At 24.8% G+C, this 23,498-nt stretch overlaps 3 protein-coding genes across 6 annotated transcripts in view; 1 reads left to right on the top strand and 2 right to left on the bottom strand.

Annotated features, from left to right (window-relative positions):
• LOC126895003 (uncharacterized) overlaps window positions 1-1,756 on the bottom strand; it is a 50,981-nt gene extending 49,225 nt beyond the window's left edge. The window contains exons 1-3 of one of the 4 annotated variants that reach the window (XM_050666457.1): window positions 1,546-1,756; window positions 766-801; window positions 158-199 (exon numbers count right to left, since the gene is read on the bottom strand). In XM_050666457.1, the coding sequence (XP_050522414.1) occupies window positions 158-199; window positions 766-801; window positions 1,546-1,665 (198 nt within the window). In that variant the 5' untranslated portion in view covers window positions 1,666-1,756. The remainder of the gene's footprint in view (window positions 1-157; window positions 200-765; window positions 802-1,545) is intronic. The other 3 variants (XM_050666456.1, XM_050666458.1, XM_050666459.1) reach the window with 3 other exon arrangements.
• An 8,359-nt stretch (window positions 1,757-10,115) lies between these two features.
• Window positions 10,116-14,291, bottom strand: LOC126894960 (structural maintenance of chromosomes protein 3-like). Its single transcript, XM_050666340.1, has 2 exons — window positions 14,168-14,291; window positions 10,116-14,104 (listed from the first exon to the last, which is right to left on the bottom strand). The coding sequence occupies exon 2, from the start codon at window positions 13,989-13,991 to the stop codon at window positions 10,377-10,379; it is 3,615 nt and encodes a 1,204-aa protein (XP_050522297.1). The 5' UTR covers window positions 13,992-14,104; window positions 14,168-14,291; the 3' UTR covers window positions 10,116-10,376.
• Window positions 14,292-14,485: 194 nt separating this feature from the next.
• LOC126894965 (MICOS complex subunit Mic60-like) lies at window positions 14,486-23,415 on the top strand. Its single transcript, XM_050666347.1, has 13 exons — window positions 14,486-14,675; window positions 14,783-14,880; window positions 14,973-15,164; window positions 15,465-15,595; window positions 19,534-19,677; window positions 19,777-19,912; window positions 19,992-20,196; window positions 20,342-20,479; window positions 20,543-20,674; window positions 21,842-22,070; window positions 22,433-22,585; window positions 22,663-22,948; window positions 23,028-23,415. Exons 1-13 carry the CDS (start codon window positions 14,649-14,651, stop codon window positions 23,215-23,217), a joined length of 2,061 nt encoding a protein of 686 aa, XP_050522304.1. The 5' UTR covers window positions 14,486-14,648; the 3' UTR covers window positions 23,218-23,415.
• The last annotated feature ends 83 nt before the right edge of the window (window positions 23,416-23,498 follow it).

Genomic DNA, 23,498 nt, shown 5'->3' on the forward strand with positions numbered 1-23,498 from the left:
TAATAAACCGGTGCCTCATAACAAAATTATTATCAATCAATCATTTTCTTAAATAGAAGATTTTCTATAATATGAGCCTAAAATATACATTTTATACAAAATTGCATATTAAATAATTAAATTTTAAAAATATTTCTTTATATGTTTAACGACTCACCTCATTTCTTTCTGTGAGTGGTTCGAATTCATCATCATCAATCTACAAAACATTCATGTTTAGTTGTTAATATAACTACATTAAAAAGTTAACAAACATTCAGAACTGTTATTACTATCATATTAAACATATTGAACTATACAAAATTGTATAGTGAGACAGAATTGTATTCAAGTTTTAACTGATTTATTTTTCACTAGATATTAAAGTATAGTAACTTCACAACTAGTTGCAACAGTAATGAAAGTCTAATACTCACTATAACTTCAATAATATCAGTTTAACGTAATCAATTATTTTTATTATAAAATTATTTCCGATTTAAAGAACAAATTATTCTATTTTGAATATCTAAAATATCGTAACACAAATATTTATTTTCGAAAACTATATATTTAATTTGTAGTCATTTTAAATAATACTTGTATAAATCAAATTTAATTGATAAAAATAATAAACCCGTTCATCATAATAAAATTATTATCGATCAATCATTTTCTTAACTATAAGATTTTCTATAATATGAGCCTAAAATAAACATTTTTTACAAAATTGCATATTGAATAATTAAATTTTAAAAATATTTCTTAGTATGTTTAACGACTCACCTCATTTCTTTTTTTAAATAGTTCTTCAACATCAATCTACAAAACATTCATGTTTAGTTGATAATATAACTACAATAAAAAGTTAATAAAAATTCAGAACTGTTATTACTAAATTGTATATAACAGAATTGTATTCAAGTTTTTACTGATTTATTTTTCACTAGATATTAAAATATAGTAACTTTTATATATTATGTAAGTTAAATCATTTCAATGTTTAACAATTTTATGCTTTAAGAAATAATACAAATTATAAGGAGATTATCAATGATTATTATAAGATAATCATTTATATTCTTTTATACACATATGTATAAAGGAAGGTACCTAAGCCACTAAATAATTATTGCGGCTTATCTTACGTTATTGTATAGTTTATTATTATTATTGTTTGATAAGCAGAAGATTGGTTTTTACTAGTGATGAGCATTTTCGAATATTTTAAACTATAGAATAGTATTCGATAGTTTTTTTAAAACTATCAATTAACTATTCGAATTGTGTTTATACAACCGAATATTTTATTTTTAGCATAGACTATCGAATATTTTTACAATTCCAATAGTTTTTGAATGACTATGGAATAGATCGATAGTTACTTTTCGATGTTTCCCATCATTAGTTTTTACTCAACGGAGAAAATACCGGTCTCCTAATATATGTCTCACCATGCACATATAGCAAAAATTCGTTTAATTAATTTACAGCTAATCGACCTAGGTAGCATTCTTCTCAACAACAATAATAGTAATATGTGTATAAAAAAAAAATTATAAGTACTTGATTTGACTTATTGTTACTAGTTTCTTCATCGGAGCAAGGCTTTCCAGTAGAAAATATGGGTAAGGTAATTACACACATAAAACAAAGGAATATTCCTGAACAAAAATAGAAACCCATTTTTAATGATGATTATAGTTGCAACAGTAATGAAAGTCTAATACTCAAAATAACTTCAATAATATCAGTTTAACGTATATAATTATTTTTAATATAAAATTATTTCCGATTTAAAGAACAAAATATTCTATTTTGAATATCTAAAATATCGTAACACAAATATTTATTTTCGAAAACTATATATTTAATTTGTAGTCATTTTAAATAATACTTCTATTAATCAAATTTATTTGTACATTTACATAAGCTGTACGTCAATAAAAACAAATATCGCAGCTAAATTTTATTCACTCTCTTTTAAATAAAATAGAATTTAGTTTGAAATTAACAATTTTTTGAGTAATAATAAGATAATATTAATTTAATATATATCCACGTGTGTAATTTATTACTAAAATATTTTTTAAATTTTATTAATAATTCTACTGGTATCTATTATCATATATTTTAATACACTTATTTATAATTAGTGGTTATTTTTATTTTATTATTACAGCAATGACTAAAAAAATGTGATATTGTTAATATAAATCACAATTTTTAAAACGTTTTACCGATAAATATAAATTTATTCTTTAAACAGTTGAAAAAATAATAAATCAATATGGAAGCTCTTCGTTTATTTTAATGTTACAGTTTCAAAAATTTAGTAAAATTGTAACTAAACTTAGACACTGGTGGAATAACATAAATTAAATTAGTTTAAAAATAAAATTGTATTTTATAATTTTAAATTTGATAAAATAAAAATTTCACTGAATAATATAAAATATGATAAAGCAAACATATTTTTTTCAAAAAAATATGTTTCAACTATTCATTTTATTTATTCATTTTTAAATAAAATAAAATATAGCATAAAAATGCCAACTTGTTTAATGAAATACGGCTTTAAAATTTTAACACGTGTATAATTTATCATTAAAATATTTTACAAATTTTGTTAATAATTCTGTTTGTAATACAATACCTACTAAAAATAGTGTTACAATTCTAAACATCTTTTAAAGATAGGTTTTCAAATAAACAAATTTAAGATAAAAAATCCTATTGTTTTAAAGAAATACAGATAATAATTTATATTATAACCAATTGAATAATTTACTACTAACTTTTTTCAATAAGAATTTCTTCAGCTATTTTAACGTTACATTTAAAAAAATTTAATTAGTATTTCAGCTTAAGCACTGACAAAACAAAGTAAAAAGTTTTACATTATTCTATTTGACATGCCACAGAAAGTGGTTTTTAGCCCTCATTCATTTGTTAGGGAGTCAAAGATGGTTCTTGGATAGGCAAATGATTGACGGAATGGGTATTATGGACGACTATAAATATATAGCCACAGGAAGAGATTCAAAATGACAACCTTTTCACAAAAAATTAACTTATTCAATTTAACTATTGAAAGTTTTCCGAAAATATTACAAGCTTTAAATATATATCAAATAAAAGCTTATGATAAATACTATAAGTTTTAAAAAAATTATTTGTACCGACACTTTTTCTTTTATGGGTAAACGGCCGTCGAATTTAACGAAAATTGTAATTTTTATGTAAAAATCACTGTTTAACATGAAATATTTTAATTTTTAAAACTGCCATAACTTTTTGAAAAATGAACAAATTAAAATAATTATTTTAAAATGAAACCTCAGAAATTTTTCTTACATTTGATATAATTTTTTTGAAAAGCTGACTCTAAATCTGCCCACAGGAGAGATTCAAAAAAGCATGAAAAATGTATAACCTTTATTTTATATTACTTGTAAACAATCAAAATAACTTATGTGTTATAACATATACACTATTCAACACAACTTCTTATTATTTATATATATGTCAATTTATCCATTGTGAAATATGCTATCTCAATATAATAATCATGTAATGTGTAATTTTTTTTTTTTTTTTTTTACGCTTTTTTTAGCCCATTAAGGGCCACAGCGGCCTCCCCAAAGGAGGAGGTTTCTTAACCATTTATACTCCGGGACGGGTGGTTAGTCCGTCGCCGGAGGTGGGATGGCGACTCCAAATTACCGAACTGATCTCTCGTTCGGTAAATGAAGCCGCCCGTGACCGAGTTTTGAACCTGAGACACTACGCGTCAAGCGCTGCCGCGTTACCGACTCGGCCACACCGTCCCACTTAAATACACTTATTAAATACAATAAATTAAAAAGATCACTAAAAGCGCAGACAACAACATCCTTGGATTGGGGGTACTATCATTTTCTATAAAAAGCATTGAAACCCTTTTAGAGTGTCGAGAGCGACGAGAGTTGAAGTTCTAGTTTACATTAATAAAAACACAATTGTTAGCCACTATCCCGTGTTGTTGTCAGCTATATTTTTTGTACATCTTGCTTTTGTATATGTGAAAAGAATTTGTTTCAATTTTTATCTTGTGACGAAATACAAATTGAATACCTCTGAGAGTATAAATATATATATCGAAACATATATTGAATTATCTCACAACAATTTGTAACAATAAAAGAAGTAAGTAAATTTATGTTATCCCAATTATTTAGAGTTAATAAATTTGAGTAAAGGATGACAAGCAATAGATCATTTATTAAATTAATATCTTAAAGTATTAATTTTGACTGGTTGGTTAAAATATTATACATAATCACGTTATATGGTATTCGTGGACTGGCTCTGCCGTCTCGTTGCCTTTTAGATAGGACAGTAGAAACTAACCAGACAAAAGTTTATTACACCTCAATTAGAGGTACTGCGTTTTATTATTTTTATATCTATTTGTCTTTGTCGTTTATTCTTGAAAACTTTTAATAGAACAGCTTTAATTAATAATTGGTCAGAAAACGAGAAACCGCAAATTTTAGTTGCATTTTTGCAAGGCCGAGCCCACTTTTTATGATTATATTGAGTCCTTGGAATTACCCTGGAATGAATTAGAGAATAAGTTTAGAAATGAATTTGAAACCATCGCTCAGAATGATATGTTACGTATTTTATTAGAAAAAAGAAAACAGTTAAATGATGAACTAGTTGCTTATATTAATGATATAAAAACTTTATGTAAAAGAATACATGCTAATATGTCAGGTATCGAAATAGTGAGAAATGTTATGAAGGTCTTAAATCAAGCATTGCGAGATACGTTAGTATTTTAGACAATAATAATTTAGACGAGTTAAAAAGAAACATTCAGAAGTATGAGATGGTTGAGTTTATGATCACTGGAGAAACAATTAAAAGTCCGTTTGAAACAAAAACAATCTATAATAAATGAAAAAATTATGAATTGAATATATATGAGAATGATGATTTAAAAAAATTAATTGAAGAATTTCAAAATTTAAAACAACTCGAACCATACGTCCCTGATAGAACCACAACTTCAGGTTCTTACCTTATATAAAAACCCATATCTATCATATTACTATTTTATTTTATTAATTTTTGTTATTTGAATTATAACATTTTATTGTCGAATTATTTATTATTCATGCATAACTTAGTTCTGGTTGCTTAAAAATTTTTTTTGAATCAAATTTAATTCATTAGCCTACACTAAGTATTTAGGATTTAGGCGAGGAAAAAGAGTAAAATTTAATTATTTATACAAAAAACCATCATAAATAACATAAGCATCGAAAAGAAGTTTGACTGTGATTTCAGTCATTGCTCAGTATTTAAAACTTGGACTCAAAATTTGCGAAAGGCGGGGCAATTTTCGTAAGCTATTTTATAAATTCGCTATTAAAACTAGTATTAATAAAAAAAGCGTATTAAAAATTCAAAAATTGAGAGGGAAAATAACATTTTTGAATTGACAAATTTTTCTAATCACTTTAAACTGATTATGAACAAAAAAAATCATCAAAATATCATATATGCTGACATTTTTATACACATGGCTACATGAAAGTTACAATAACATCCATTATTTTTTTCTTTAATGTATAATAATTTAGTTTACAAATAAAATCGAAATAATTTTGTATCCATTAAAACAGTGAAAACTATTACAATTTTTGTTGTATATTTTTTTGTTGTTGTTAGATACCAGTTTGCTTATTACAGAATGTTGTCAAATCTTTCAATTAGCGTTTTGTATTCGATGGTTCATATTTTTTTCTCCTAAATTTCCATTGTTTTGAGTATAAGTATACACACAATTAAATTCTATTTAGCTTAGAAATTATTTTCATAATTCTTAATTTATCTAAAGGGTACGCTACTATTATGAACTGAATCAAAGCATTCCATTAGTATGTGACACATTGTAAGGATATTTTATATTTGATGATTTATTGCTTTCAGTTGAAGAAAGCTTTTTTAGAGATTTAAACAATTTACAATTATTAATTGAAGTTTTATTTGTTTATATTGGCAAAAATTTATAAGAAATCTATTTTTATATGTTTAAACATTTTAGAAACGAGAAATAAAAAGTACATTCGTATCCCTACTAAGATCATTAAAAAAAAATGCGTGAGAAATATTCATAAGATTTTGAACCGAGAAAATAATTTGGGAAGTATAAATATATCAACAAACCCAGAAGTAAATCTTAGACCAAATGAAATTAAGGAAGTCGAAGAAAGCTTTCTTAAGATTATAAGAAAAAGAATGGACGAGGATTCAAGACATCAAAAGTAATTTTATTATTACATTTCTTAAAATAAGTAAACAAAATTACTTATAAAATTTTTAACAAATGTATTTCTTTAATTTTTAAAGAAACTATCGACTTGGACAGAATACTTTACTCAGTACCCTAAAAATGCTTTTTATAATAATTAACTAACCTATACTTATTGTTAATTAATCAATAACATACAATAGAGATAGTCTTAAATAATAAATATAAAATATAATATCTTATATTATATTTTATATATGTTATGTATCTCTTTATTGCACTAAACACTTTTAATATTACAATAAAACATAACATATTAATTATATTACATAATGTGTAATCAAGTTGGTTAGGTTATAACAAACAAAACAGTGTCGCCACATAATACAACACAACAATATATAATATAAATACTTTTTGAGAAATTAATCCAGGTACTCCATAATTTTAAATATCTATAAATTTCGACTTTTTTAAACTTTTTTTCTTAAAAGTATCATAATTTATTCATAAATAAACAAAACAAATAATTTTTATATAATTATGCCTATTAATTAATAGGTGTTTATCTTTCATTTAGTACACGTTTTATAAAAATTTAACTCTATACCTGTCCATTATGGTGATCCTTATTTTATGAATTTCGAAATTTCTTTTAGGACACCTCTTCATTTTTATAATAATTGGTCAGANATTTCGAAATTTCTTTTAGGACACCTCTTCATTTTTATTTTTAGTAAAAAAAAAAAGTAAATATTCTGAAAATTTAATTAGTATAATTAATATATTTAATTAATATGATTCTTTGACGTTTTAAGTGCTTCTATAATATATGTAACATTCTTTTCGAATTTAACGATCTTTTAAAAATTAAAATTGATAAAAAACTATCTACGAAATAACACGGGACAAGATAGCCTGTCCAAAATTGAAATATTGAATATAGAGAAAGATGTGGTTGCCAAATAAAGTTAGTTGATGTGACAAATACATTTGCAAATGGTAAAGTCAGAAAAGTAAACTTCTTAAAATAAAATTGTTAGATAAAAGTTTTTTTTCGTTGCTTGTAACAGCTTATATTATTAGGTTTTTATGTATTACTTAAACTTAAGTCATTGAACTAGAGTTACATTTATTATGGTAAAACTATTATTATTTTAAACACGCACTTATTTTTATTATGCAATTGTTTTTTATTTGATAAAAGTTTTATTAGGTTAATTTATTTGCTATGTGATGCTGTTTATTAAAATTAAAGAATTATTCAGGGTGACAATAAACAAAAAAATATTTTTTTTTAATAAATTGTATAGGTAATTAAGAACTGTAACCAGGTATATGAGATTAAAACACAGTTTCTAATCTTAAATGTATTTATAAATATTTATTACTACATATCTGAATTGCATATTTTTACAGAGACCTCTTTGATATTTTATAATATTTATGTTTGATTATGTATTTGATAAAGGTTTTAAGATTTATTTTTAATTTTATGAAATAAGTATTGATAGAAAGGGTTTTAATTGTCTGATGTAGAGAAATAAAAATTGTACCTTGAATTGTTAAGGATCATTTACATTTTTAGGGAGAGGCTTTATTTTATACTTGACTTTAAAGCCTCAAGTGTCTGGTTGCGCCACTGTTAGAAGATATTTTTTTTTCAACACACCTTCACAAAAATTTTGGATATGCCTATGATCTGTATTAGAGATGGAAAGTTTAGTTCATTTCTGTGAATAGTTCATTAGTTCATAGTTCATTCAAGTGAATAGTTCAAATGAACTATTCTTAAGTTCACTAATTTTATTGATCATGCTGATACTGTTTGGCAATGAACTATTCATTTTATCACTATTAGTATAGCAGTACACAGTTCAGTTGTAGTTCACATTACTCATGGGCAATTAAGTTATAAACTAACCCTTAACCTGAACATCATAAACTAAGAAAAAATTATTATCAATACCCTCATGGCTCATGTTATCATTATCACCTAATTCGAGGTAGATATACTGACTAGTAGTCCTAAGTTAAATCAGAAATCTGATCTAATATTTGTACATAGTATGAATTTATTTTATTGTTAAACAGTTAAAAACCGTGTAACATTTTAACAATATAATTTATTTGTTATCTAATTGTAAACAGCTATTAACCATTTACAGTATTTCGAACAACGAACCACAGAGAAATTTTAAAGAAGTTCGCGAACTATTTCATTTATACATTGCTACCAATTTTTTTCGAACTGTGAACTGTTAAGTTACAGGTACTGAAACAGTTCAGAATAGTTCATCTAAGTGAATAGTTCAAATGAACTATTCGTTCACGAACTTAACATCTCTAATCTGTATTACTGTATTACTGTAGCGTAATTTGAGCGATATGTAAGAGTTCATTAAATTTGTTCTTTATTTAAAAAAAACAATTAGGATTTTTAATTCTCTTCAATAAGTTATTCAATAAAAAAAAAAAACCTATATGTATTATTTATGATTATCATAATGTACTATGAATAATAATAAAAATAACTCGATTTCTTTAGATATCATTTTAAAATTAAATTTTTTATTTAATTATAAAAAGTTTAATATTCAATATTTTATTTATAAATCAAAATAGTTTAAGACAGTATTAAATTTTAACTTTTTTGGTACAATATTTGTAGCTCATACATAAAAATCGGTATTTCGATTAGCGATTGTCTGATAAAACTAATTATTTCATATTGGCCAAAATTAAAATGGAATGACAAGAAAGCAATAAGTATTCGTAAAATTTGTGTTTTATAACAATGTGATTACATGATTAAAATATAAACTATCAAAATTGTAGTGTTATTAAACATTTTTCAAGGGTTAATTGTATTTTGCATAGATCATTAACATATAAAACTTGATGAAATTTACAACACAATTTTTTTATGCTTAATATCAAAAAATATAAACTAATTATTATATTTGCATCGGTCAAATGTAATTGAATATTAAGAAAACAATATTTTTTTAATAATTTATATTTTTTTACACTAAATAAGGTTAATAATATAAAACTACAAAAATCATTTTTAAAAACTTGTTATAATTAGCTCAAATTTTAATAGTTAAAAGTACTAAAATTAATTAATTTGTATAAATTTTTATTATAATAATTTATTTATCTATTTGGCAAACATTTATCAATAAAGCTAAACTATAATTAAAAATAGACATCTATTGACTAATTTAAAATGACATAAGTTTATAAAATTAATTATTGACTAATGTGACAGTATTAATTTAAGAAACTAATACAAAACTATAAACATTTTTATTAATTACAATTATATTTATATAACTCAATAATGCAATAATCAACATAGTAGATAATTGGAAAGTTATAATAAAAAAAAAAGATTAAATTTGTAAGTTAAACTAAATTTATATCATAATAAAAAATATTTATGATTTTAACTATATATTTAAAAACCCAACTAATAAAATTCTAAAATTGTAATGTAAAATCACAAGAGAAAAAGAAATTGATGAATATATAGAAATAGTTTCTAATTATTAATTAGCTTTATAAGCATGTTTTACAAAAACAAGTTGTACTATAATTTCAATTTAAAGGTATAAAAGTTATAAAATTTGGTAACTTACAAATTAATTTTTTTTGTTTCATTTTTTTCAAAAAATGATGTAAAATAATTTTTATATTTTAAATCAGTAATATCAAGACATTAAGAAGTTGATTAACCAAATAAATTAAAATTTAAATAGCTAAAATCTTGATGTATACAATTTAAAAATATTGAATTATTTTTATTGTTGTATAAAAGATAAATATATCATATAAAGTTAAGATTGAACTTAGTGATGTAACTGAGATTACAAATTATAAAAATAAGTTTATAAAATATTTCTACTTTAGAAATGCAATTATAAATTAAAATAAAACTAATACTGAAATACTATTATGAGAAGTCAATAATAATAAAAGAAATAGATAAAAACAGATCCAATAAACATTTGTGCAATTATGAAATATTATTTACTATTTGTTAATATACTTATTGGACATCCAATTTGTCAGTAAATATTTAATATTTTTAACCATGAGTTGTATCATCTTCAACAAAGTCATGAGCCTCTTCCCTTGTAACACATTCTACATGACTTACTTTATTACGAAATTTAACACCGTAAAATTTATGTGCATGTTGTAATAACTCGGGTCTAAATGTAGTTGTAATAAATTGTGCTTCAGAAGACATTTCATGGATCATATCAGCCACAGCTTTTCTATGTTGTGGATCTAATGCTTGATCAATTTCATCAAATAAGTAGAATGGTGCAGGATCACATTTTTGAATCGCAAATATTAAACCTAATGCTACTAAAGATTTTTGCCCCCCTGAGAGTTGGTTCATTTCACGCATTTCTCCACCTTGTCCAACAAATGATACTTTGATCATAACACCAGAGTAATTACCAACACTTGTTTCATCCCTCATATTGATTGTTGTTGATTCTTCACCACCAACAGTTTTCATAACCAATTTTGCATGGCCAGCAGGTACAAGTTTAGAAAAAACATATGAAAAATACTTAGAAACCTGTTTAAAAGTTGATTGTATGGCATCACACTTTCTTTGTTCAAGTACATTCATGAGCTCTTCAATTTTTTGATAACCACGGTCAAGTTCTTGTTTTCTAGAAACAAGTTTCTCTTTTTGTTCAGAAAAATTAATAAACTGATCCAAAGCTTTTTTATTAACATGAGCAAATTTCTTTAAATGACTATTAGCTTTTTCGAGTTCTTTGAACAAATTTTTAGATGAGTATGACATATACTTAGTTACAAGATCAGTATTTGGTAAAGCACCAAGCTCATTAATTTTGGCTTCTGATTCATCTAGTTTTTTACGTAACATGTCTTGCTTAGATGAAACTTTACAAAGGTCTTTTGATTCATTGTCAAGCTTTTCTTGGGCTTCTTTTTCTTGAGTTTTCCATTTGTCTAACTCTTCTTGACATTTTTTCTGCCATTTCACTGCTTCATGAACTTTAGAATCAATAGCTTTCATGTCAACATTAATGGTTTCTAATTTTTTTTCAATAACATTTAATTCTAATCTACTACTTTCTAAGGTACGTTTACGTTCTTCTACTGAAATTTCTTGTAATGCTTGTAACAATTCATCTCTACGCCTGATTAAATTATTTGTTAGTAAGTTTTCTAACTTATTTTTATCTGCTTCCAATTTCATACGCATAGCAAATGCAGTTTTATTTTCTTGAGTTAATTGTTTTATATCACTATTTAATTTGTCCATTTCTTTTTGATCAGCAACTGATAATTGTGCCATGAGCTCTTGATGTAGCTCAGATTCAAGTCCTGAACGAGTAGTTTGCATAGCTTCCAAGTTGGAAGAAGCAGTTACAAGTAGACGTTCTTTTGTTACTCTGTATCTTTCAATACCAACCATTTCTTCTTTGATGAGCCTAATATCTCCTTTCAGTTTATCAAAATTTCCTTTAGCTTTACTATTCTTTGTCTCAGTTTTTTGCATGTCAGACATAACTGTATTTACATTTACTTCAATTTCATTTAACTGTGTTCTAAGTGAAGTTAGTTGTTCCTCAGATTCTTTGATTTGGTTTATTAAATCATTGCGCTGTTTTTGGATTTCTAATTTCGAACGCACATTTTTAAAGTACCCACCGGTTAAAGTTCCACTAGATGATACTTGGTCTCCATCAATTGTAATACAATCTAACATACTCTGTTTTGAAATACTTGTAGCTATTTCTAAATTACGACATATTAATGTTTTTCCAAATATAAAACGCATGGCTTTATCTAAATGAGGTTCATAATTTAACTTGCTAACCATTGGTATAGCATCTTTAGATTGCGGGTATTTAATTTGTCGTGCAGTTAATCTATTAAGTGGCATAAAAGTTACTTCACCTGGTAAATTTTGATTATTAATCTCTTTTAAAATTTGTGTACCAATTTTATCTGAATCAACAATGTGAAAAAACATCCTACCCCCAGCAGTTACTTCAACAGCTGTTTGAATACTTTCATCACAATCAAAATTTTCAATAACTTGACCATAGTATTGTTTAGCAAGATTAGCTTGAGCTCCACCACGCTCTTTGAAAATATCCAAAACTTTACGGACACTATCTCTACCATTTAATATAGCTTTTCCCGCCATACTACGAAGCATTTGATCAGCTTTTGCTAATTCTTCTTTTAATGTTGAATATGTATGTTGTAAAGTACTCTCTTTACGCCAGAGCTCATTCCTTTGACTTTGATATTGATCTTTACTTTTTTTCAATTCATAATAACGTTTATTATACTCATCTATTGAAGTTCTTTGTTTTTCTAGTTCACTTGAATTAGTATGCACTAAATTTTCAAGTTCTACTAAACGTTCAGCATCTTTTTTTAAATCTTCAGTCAATTTTTCTTTATGATCAGTTTTATCTTTAATTTGTTTGGTAAGTGATTTTAGTTCTTTTTGAATCCATTGATCTCTGTCTTCTTTAGATGCAAATTGACTTCCGCGGCCTTGTTTAGCATATAATTCTTTTCGTTTTTGTTCTTTTAGACCTAATTCTCTAGTACAATCTTCTTCTTTTTTCTTTTGTGCTTCATATTTAGGTTTTATTTCTTGTAAATCTGATTCTTTTGTCCTAATAGTTTCTTGTAATTTTTCTAATTCTTTAACAGCTCTTTCTCTGGAATTGTTGTCGCCTTGTACTTCATCAGTTAAATCTTTGATTGTAAAATCTAATTTTGTTTTTTGTTTAATTAGCTCTTGTTGTTCTAAGCTTAGTGTATCTTTATCTTCTTTGATGCTTAAAACTTGTCTTTTGGCTTCACGTGACTGTTTTGCAGCTTTTTTTGCTTCATGTGCAGCTTCTTTTACTTTAGCAGTTAGACGCTTTTGTTCTTCATCTACATTATTAATACGACTCTCTAATTCTTCTAGTTTTCTTTGGGTTTCTTTTAACTCTCTGTCATGAATGCAATATTCTAGAGTTCTTCTTTTTTTATCCCAAACCTGATATTCTTTCAATTCTTCTTTTTCTTCTTCAAGAGTACTTAATCTATCCTCAATAGTTTTAATAAATTCAACAATTTTATCAAGTTTTGTTTGAGTATCTTTTAATATTTCAATAGATTCTTCTTTTCTTTCGTCATATACACGAGTGCCAGCAACTTCTCTTAATAGTTTGAGTCTATGAGAATCAGGTGATGTGGCCATTTGATTAATTTTTCCTTGTTTTACAATGTAATATGGATTAGAATGAGAAAATCCTGCAGACTCTAACAAATTAGTAACATCACTCCTAGGAACCATTTTTTTATTCAAAAAATACTGATCTTTTTTAACACCAATAACTCTTCTTAAAACTACTTCTTCTTTATCTATTGGTAATCGATTATCTGTATTATCAAAAATTATTTCTACATAAGCTGAATTAACTTTAGGGCCTGTTCCTTCATGTAACAAAGCTTGTCTTTGTTCAGGACGAAGATGAGAAAACTCATCACTTAAGACAAATTGAATGGCATAAAAAAAATTACTTTTTCCAGAGCCATTACGGCCTACTACAACATTGTGTCTTCTATCAAATGGTTCAACGACAGTTTGTTCGCGGTAGCTCTTGAAACCATGAATAATTACTTGCTTGATAAACATGTTTATAAATATAAATGTACGCTACTCTTAATTATAAAAATTATTTTGAAAGCTTTGAACTTTTGTCTTCATATTAAAAATTTTTGTTCGACAATTAAGTACATTATGAATACCTTGAAAAAACAATATACATTATTGATAAATCCATAAAAAAAAGCACTACATGATATACTTACCCATTAAAAACATGGTCATAAATATAATTGGATAAAGACATTATATGTATAATATCTACATAATACTTCAAATTTTGAAAATTTTATAATTAAATAAAAAGTCAGTACAGAATAAATCACAAAATGTAAATGTTTGTTTACAATATTTTACAATGATAAGCAGTGTTGCCACATAAAAATAAATAAATCTTTATTTTTCATTTGATAGAACTTTTAATTTGTTATCATTCTATCAGACAAGTAAGCCTATGTCCTATGAATAGAAATACGATAACAGATACAGACTTAAAAAATATCTTCTAAGTACATGATAATAGATACCGATTATCAAATTTTCAAAAGGGTAGTGAATAAGTAATTTTAAAGCAAATAATCTGAAATACATCTTTAGGTATCATTTAAGTTATTATTAAGCTGAATAACTTAATTAATTTTATTTAAATCTATTTATTAATATTTCTTACTGTAAAAAATCTACAAAATGATAAATTTAAAACAGTTTTCCAAAGTATGTATATATAAAAATATTATATTTATTGTTAATAATTTATATAAATATAATTAAATTATTATTATTAATTACTTATAATCAATTTTTTTAAATATTTTTATAAGGTTGTTCCCAGTACAACGCTTCATTTACGTCATACAAGTCTGTTACGTGATAAATGTTTTAAATATAGATTTCTTCATTTGAATGCCAAAAATCAAGGGTATATAAAAATTATTCATTGAACATACTTTTTTTTTTTTTTTTTGTATAAATTTTACTTTAAAGTTAATTTTTCTAAAATATTAATTTTAGAAAATCCCATGTTGGTAAATACACTATTGGTTCACTCATTTTTGGATTTAGTGCTGTAGTGGCTTATGCAAAGTACGATAATAATTTCAGGCAATGGTTAAAGATAAATGTACCTGGTTCAGATGATATATTAAAATTAATTTTGCTGGAAAAAAAATCTCCAAATGATTATATTGATAATGTAATACAAATGTAAGTTTATAATTTAAAAATCTAGTAAAGAAAAACTTAAAACAATAGTTCTCAAATAGTATACAAGTGACAGTTTTAGAAAGACATGTTTTTTAAACTTTAACATGTTTTCTCAATTTATTCATGATAAATAACGTCTGACTAATTATTTTATTTAGATCTTTGCCTGAATAGGTCTTATTTGTTAGACTATGTTAAATATTACTGATTTGTTTGTTGTATATACTATAATTTTGTATTATGCGATATCAGTTTTTAATTTATGGAACTATATTTTAGTTATAATTTATTGACTTTTAGATTTATGAAACCTGAAAAAGCTTTATCTTCTGTTGAAAAAGTTCAGAAATTAAAAGTTTTACCTTCACAAAATATAAAAAATACAAGTTCAACAATAGAAAACTCACAAGGAATAAAACAAAATATTTTGGGTAAAAATAAATTATAATTTTAGTTAAAAATACTTATCTGTAACTAATAACCAATTTAGTTTTTTGCCAGGTAAGTAAATGATGGAAATGTTATTTTGCATGAAAATGCTATTATAAAAATATAGGGAGAAGAAAAAAAAACTTTGTATGGTATTTATAGATTTGGAGAAGTGTATGACAGAGTGCCGAGAGAGGTTTCAAAATGAGCATTTATGTACACGTGCATGCTATTTGCTAATATAATAAGCATAGATGGTTTGGTCATATTATGAGGAAAGACAAATATCAAAGCTATAATAGTGATTATGGTAATGAACATTGAGGTGAGAAGAGGAAGAAAAAGAAGTAGTTTGAATGTAATTAGGGGGTACATGAGAACTGCTGGTGCATGTATATTTATTATGCTATAACTTTTTGAAAAATGTATGGATCAATACAATTTTTTCATGAGGAGTAGTATTTATAACATCTTTCATTCAACATACTGTTTTTTTTAAATCGGACTATTTCTCTTAATACAGGGGGGTTCAAAACATAAAAATGCTTATAGAAAGTAGAACTTTTTCAACTTAATTTTTATATTGTTTTGGAAATAATGACACTTTTATATACATCTTAAATTAAAGCTTATGTAATATACTTTAATATTAAAAAAAAAAAATTTCGTACTTTATCTTGTTTTCATGGTGAAAATAGTCATCAAAGTTAATAAAAAAAATACGATTTTTGTAAAAAAAGTAAAGTTATGAGAGTTTTAAGTAAAAAAATTTGAAAAATTTTCGAAATTAAGTAAAATTAAAACTATATTAAAAATATTATTAATTTAAAAAAACTAAAAAATATTAAAAATATTAAACTCAAAAGCCACAAAAAAATTAATGAAAAGTCGCGGATACGTATTTCGGAAACAATGTTACCATTATCAACGCTAAACACATACTGACACCCCGACTAGAAAAAACTCCCTTATATACCCCTAGTGACCTTATCACCTAGTGACGTTATCACTAAGTAATATTATCACATTTTGCCAGTTTACACAAGTTTAATAATGAATTTTTCAGTGGGCCAAGATCCCAATTAATTAAATTGTTTTTATTTTTAAACATTTCTATTGCTTCTCTGATATTAAGTTCTTTGTAATTATTTACGTTTTTAATTAGTTTTATGGTTTTAATAGAGTGATTATGTGTCAATAAATGTTCGGCCACTGGAGATTTCTCAATTTCTTGATTTTTAATATTTCTTAAGTGCTCTTTAAACCTGACCCCTATATTTCTTTTTGTTTGTCCTACGTAACATTTATTACAACTTTCACATTGTATTTTATAAATGCCTGATTTCCCCCCTTCATCTACCTTATCTTTAGGGTTACCTAATAAATCTCTTAAATTATTACTCTTAGATGTTACCAAAGTAATACCAAAATTCTTAAATATTTTAGTTAATCCATTTGAGATGCCCGGATAAAATAAAATTGGTGATCTAATTACTTTTTGTTCCCCCTCGCTGGAGAGTGTACTAGCTGCCCTCCTTTCTTTTTTCCACTTTTGTTTTCGGACTAATTTCAAAATTATGTTTTCGTTATACCCATTAAATTTAGCTATTTCTTTTATAACCACCAATTCTTTATCATAATCTATTTTATTCATCGGAATATTAATTAATCTGTAAACCATACTATTAAAAGCTGACAATTTGTGTTGCCAGGTGTGGTTCGATGTGTTCGGAATGTATCTGAACGTGTGTGTGTTTTTCCGATAAATTTCAAAATTTAGTTCCCCCTCTGTTCTTTTAACTAATAAATCCAAAAAAGGCAATTTTCCCTCTATTTCTTGTTCATATGTAAATTTAATCGATGGGTAAAAAGAATTTAAATGTTGTATGAAAACCCCCATATTAAAATCTTTATTTATAACTGCAAAAATATCATCGACATACCTAACCCAAATTTTTGGAAAATCACCATAAGTGTATTTTAAATTTGTTTCAAACCTACTCATAAAAAGTTCTGCTAAAAATGGTGATAGCGGATTTCCCATTGCTGTGCCCTCAGTTTGCTCATAAAATTTATTTTGAAACTGAAAAACATTTTGACTCATACATAACTTTGTTAAATTAATAAGCTCATTTATTTTATCCTGTTCAATGTTTTGGTCCTTTAGCCAGTCTTTAAGAAAATCAATTGTTATATTTATTGGAATATTCGGAAATAAGGCAACTACGTCAAAAGAAATTAACCTGTCATTATTTTGAATGGTATAACTAGATAATTGTTTAACTAAATCAATATTATTTTTAACTGAAAAACTATCGAATTTTTTGAAAGATGAAAATACCCTTACTAGGTGTTTAGCCAAATTGTAAGTCGGAGCATTAATATTCGACACAATAGGTCTCATAGTACTTCCTGGCTTATGTATTTTTGGCAAAGCATATAGTTTAGGTATTTGAGGGTTTGAAATTTTAATGAAAAACCTGAACTTTTCTTCGATTATTAATTTTGAACTATTTATGACGTTTGTAGCCTCCCTTATCATTTTACTTAATGGATTCTTTTTAATTTCTTTATAAGGACCCTCTTGAATCATTCTTGATACTCTTTCATAATAATCTTCTTTTTTTAGTATTACAACAGAATTCCCCTTATCTGCCTTTAAATAAAAACAGTTTTTATTTTTTAAGTCTTTTATGAGTCGTGAATGTTTTTCATTTTTTCCTAAACCCCCTTTATTTATAACAGAATTTTTTTGTAGAAAATTTAAACACTCCCTTCTTGCTAAGTCTTGATTATTAAAATCAACACTTTTAACCCCCATTTCAATTCCTACTAGTAGATCTTCCTAAAATTATCGATTTTTAAATTTGTAATTTTTTTGGAGGTTTCCCCCATTTATGGGGAACGAGGGAAATTTTTACAATTTTTGAGGGTAATGTCTTCGACTAGATACGATTTGTGATTTTTTGACGTATTGTTGAAAGAAATCCATTCAGTGAGAGCTAAGAAAAAGTGGTAACAGACAAAAAACACATCATAGTAAAATTAATACCTTCTCAGCTTCGCATCAAAGCTAAAATACGATTTTTGTAAAAAAATTCTTTTTCATATTTTTAATTTTATAATGCTATAACTTTTTGAAAGATGTGTGGATCAACATAATTCTTTTTTTTATGGATGTATGATGTCTTTAACTATCATTTGGTATATTTTTTTTATAAATCTAACCCTAAACTTGCCCACAGGGGGGATTTAAAATGACAACTTTTTCACAAAAAATTAACTTTTTTCAACTTGACTTTTGAAAGTGTTCCGGAAATACTGACACTTTTATATATATCTTAAATTAAAGCTAATACAATATACTTTATTATGCGAAAAAAAAATTTCGGACTTTATTGTATCTTCATGGTGAAAATGTCTACCAAATGCTAATTTTGTGTGAAAATTCTCTATTTTATTTTTAACATTTTTAACTTTATTATGCTATAATTTTTTGAAAAATGTATGGATCAATACAATTTTTTAATGAGAAGTAGTATTTATATACATCTTTCATTGGATTTACTTTATCTTAATCAGGATATTAATAAGGAACTAGAATATCATGTAGCTTTTGGAATAATCCACCAATTTTTTAAAATTAAACACTATCTAAAGATTTGCATCAAAGCGGTTTTTTTGATAGTGATTTTAATCACTGTCAGATATCATTATACTTGATCCAACTATACCACGTCACCACTGTGGCACGACCCCCCTGTGCTGGGTTTTTGTTATTTTAATAATCAATTGAATAAAAGTATATTTAGAATTTTGATTAAGAAAATCAGCATAGCATTATTAAAAAAATTATTATTGTAATTTGCTTGTCCTTTTGCTTCACTGGTTTCTATTTATTTTAAACATTAACAATTAACACAGGATTATTATTTTTTAGAGAAAGAAAGTGATTTCATAGATGGTAATCAAACTAAATCATCAAGCAAACAATCAGCTGGTATTGATGAAATAGAAAATGAAGCGTCAATTTTGATAAAAAAAGTCACCGAGTCTTACTCAAAAGCATTTTATGCACTAAAAGGTAACTCATGAATATTAATGTAATGGTGTACTAAAATTTTTTTGGCTCAAAAAAAAGATAGTTTAAGGTCAATAATTTATATAGATCTGTTTTAAATAGAATACTATGAATTAGCTAATACTACGTTAAATAATGTTTCACAAACTAATGATTCTTGCTGGGAAACTTTAAAACAAACAAGTAAAGAAAAAGATAATTTGTATGAAGCAGCTAAAGAAAATTTAAGATATGCCAGGTATCATCATGAGTTTTTACTTCATACTTTTTAAAAATAATCTAATAATGATATTAATAAAATTAAATATTTTATCTAGCATTCATTTAGAAAATTTAGTTCAAAGAATAAATAATTCTGATTTAAAATTACCAGACGAAGAAAAAGTTGCCATAAAAGAAAATATCATAAAGAAAAAATTTAATTTAAAAACCATAGAAACAGAATTTGAAGTCGAAAGGAATAATTTATTACTATTTAGTAAATATCATGATCAAGTCATAAAAACTAGAAGGCAATTTTCAGTAAGTACATTATAACTTGTTATTAAATTATTTCTTAATTTATCCATTAAAAAATACCCAAGCTTTGAAAATTTATATATATTATTTGTAATTTATATTGGTATTATTACTAATAGTATAATTTTAAATGTGTTGTACAAAACAGGATGAACTAGAGGGAATGTTTCCACACATTAGACTTGGTGAAAAAGATATGAAACTATCAAATTCGGAGTATGAATTATTTATGAAATATGTTATTCAAAAATTATTATTTTTGCAAAGAGAACTATTTAAAGAAGAAGTGAGTGTAAAATAAAAAATATTTGAAGTATTTAAAAAAAAAAATTTCTGTGGTGATTTTTAGACTGTTGTCGATGATCAAGTAAAAAATGCTATTGATGGATTAATAAAAGAAGACCCAGATGCTCTAAATTATGTGTTAAAGATCAAAGTTCAAAAAACTCATAGAAAACTTTTAGAGAAATTTATTAATGATGTAAAGTATATATTGTTGTTTCTATACAAATGTGATAAAATAATTTATCCAAATTTTGACATTATTAATTTTTAATGTTTTAAAACTGTGATTTGCTTTTCTTAAGGAGAAAATTAATATTATTAAATTACACAGACTATATGAATGTATTTTATGAACATCAATCAATAGAGGAACATGCAAAAAATGGGTATATGGGGTAAAATGGGACATTTTATTTTCTCAATATGCAGTAGACTGAAAAATATCAATTTTTAAAATATTTTAATTAAGTAGAATTTATAAATTATAATAATAATAATAAGCATTTATCTGTACAGTATTTATTGAGTTTCTATTTTTTTACTATTTGGAAAAAAAGGAATTTTGAGATGCTTAAAATGATACTGTATAATGATAGTTATAGTGATTTTTTATAGTAGGAACTATATTATACTACTTATAAATTAATATTTTCACATTGTATTTATGTTATTTTTGAAATATTACATAGACTAAAATCATATAATAAAATATTTGTATTTGGGACAAATAGGGATATACTGCTCAGAGCATTATGGAATGAACCGTCATGCCCAAAAATATTTTTTATAATTAAAAATTATTTACATTTCCATATTTTAATTAAAAATTAAATAATTCATAAAAATTGATAAATTTATTTTATAGTAGTACAGAACTATAAACAAAAAAGTGATAGTTAATAATTTATTTATTTTTGGTAATAATTTGTTAGAAATTCAAAACAAGAAAGCTAAAAAATTTATTTTTACTGAATTTACCTAGTAAAATAAATCTGTATAAATAAAATAAAATTATTTTCTGTCTCATTTTATATCATCTTAGAGGTTAAATAGGAAATTCAATTATTATTTTAAACTTGTTTTAAATACATTAATTAGTTGATATTTTAACAAATATCAAAAATTTTTATTATAAAATATCTTGAATTTTAATATAGTTTTAGTTTTATTAGAAAAAAATATAAATTGAGCATGTTACATCGAGTTGAGTGTTATGTATACTACAATTATTTGCTGAATTATTGATAAAAAAAAAAAGTTGTATAACTTACAATCTATAAAGTATTTTTAATCACTTTTAATATGAAGAAATTGTTATTTTTATTTTTTAAATAAAATTAAATTTCTATTTTTACATTTATAGAGTTTTGAAATACAATCAGATTGTGATGGAAAACTGAGACAACAGTTAAAATTAAAAGCTGAGATACATTTGGACCATTTGAAAGAAGCAGCAAATTTAGCTGAAAGAGAAGTTGACAGACGTTTACGATTAGAATATTCCGAAAAAGCTGAAATAGAAAGACTTAAGTATCAAGAACAAGTTATCAGTACAATAACTGTATTGCATGCCATTGATGACGCTCTTAAAGGTTATTGTTTTTTATTTATGTGATTAAAAATAAGTTTAATAAAAAGTAAATATTAAATTATGTGATTATTTTCTATAAGTGTTACTTTAGACATTTTTTGGTAGAATAAAAACAAATTAAAAATTTCAAAAAATTATGTAAAATGGAATTTTTAAAGTGTCAAAAACAAATCTTTCCTATAAAATTTACTAATAAATTTTTACCACACAAAAGAAACATTTTTTTTATATATATGATTAATAATACTAAAACCCATTTCTTCGACATATCAATTTTTAGATAAATACATTGATTTACATTTAAATTATATTTAATAAATATTCAAATGATATAAGTATTTGTTCATATTTATTTTATTCTAGACCATTCTAAAAAAGAAGAGAAGTTAAATGAGTCAATTTCCTTGTGGACAGCTTGTAAATCGCTATTTGAAGTTATAACTACAGATCAAAATGTGTCAAAGCATGAGTTAAAACCTCTGTTACAATATATAAAAAACATAAAAAACGCTGGACGTAAGAAATAGTTTTCTAAACAGCTTGTAAGATTCTTTAATATATAAATTTTTTTTTTATACATTTTACTTATGTAGAAAACCACAAGATAGTAAATCAATTATTAGAAACCATACCAAATGAAGTATTAACTCGTGGTGTTTATACTGAAGAAACATTAAAAGATAGATTTTATAGTGTTGAAGATAAAGCATATCATAATGCTCTGATTCCTGAAAAAAACTTAAATGTTATTGATATGTTTACATCATTTGTGTTTAGCTCTTTAATATTTAAATCAGTTAAAATTTCCGAAGATGAATTAAATAATTCACCCATTAACATAAATGATTTAAATAATATTGAAATCCTTCAACGAGCAAGGTAATCATGTGTATCTATTTTGATTAAAATTTTTTGGGTTCATAAAAAATGATCAATAGAATTATTTTTTGTTAATCAGGTATTGGGTGGAACGAGACAACTTTATTCAAGCTTTAAAGTACATGAATTTTCTGAAAGGTGGTGCAAAAGTTATAGCTGATGAATGGATGAAAGAAACTCGTACTTATCTTGAAACGCAACAAGCAGCAGACACCTTATTGGCTTATGCTTCATCAAAGCTTCACTCACATATCGTTGTGAAAAATTGAAAATAAATAATTTTGATTTTGATGTGTTAAAACTGTATATTATTTATTTAATATTTGTAAAGTATTGTTATTAGTTTTCAACCTAATTGTCAGCATCATAAATTATATTTATATCTGATAAAACAATTATGATTTATACTATGTAGATACTGAAATCTAACAGTTGAATATTTTTGAGATAAATTTTCATCTTAAATACTTGTTGATTAACTTTTGTTTGATTTATAAGAAACTGTTTTTAGCCAATTTAAACCGGCTATATGCAAATTACACTACAGAAA

Source organism: Daktulosphaira vitifoliae, unplaced genomic scaffold, assembly GCF_025091365.1.
Source record: "Daktulosphaira vitifoliae isolate Bord-2020 unplaced genomic scaffold, ASM2509136v1 Scaffold_1, whole genome shotgun sequence".
Taxonomy (NCBI): domain Eukaryota; kingdom Metazoa; phylum Arthropoda; class Insecta; order Hemiptera; family Phylloxeridae; genus Daktulosphaira; species Daktulosphaira vitifoliae.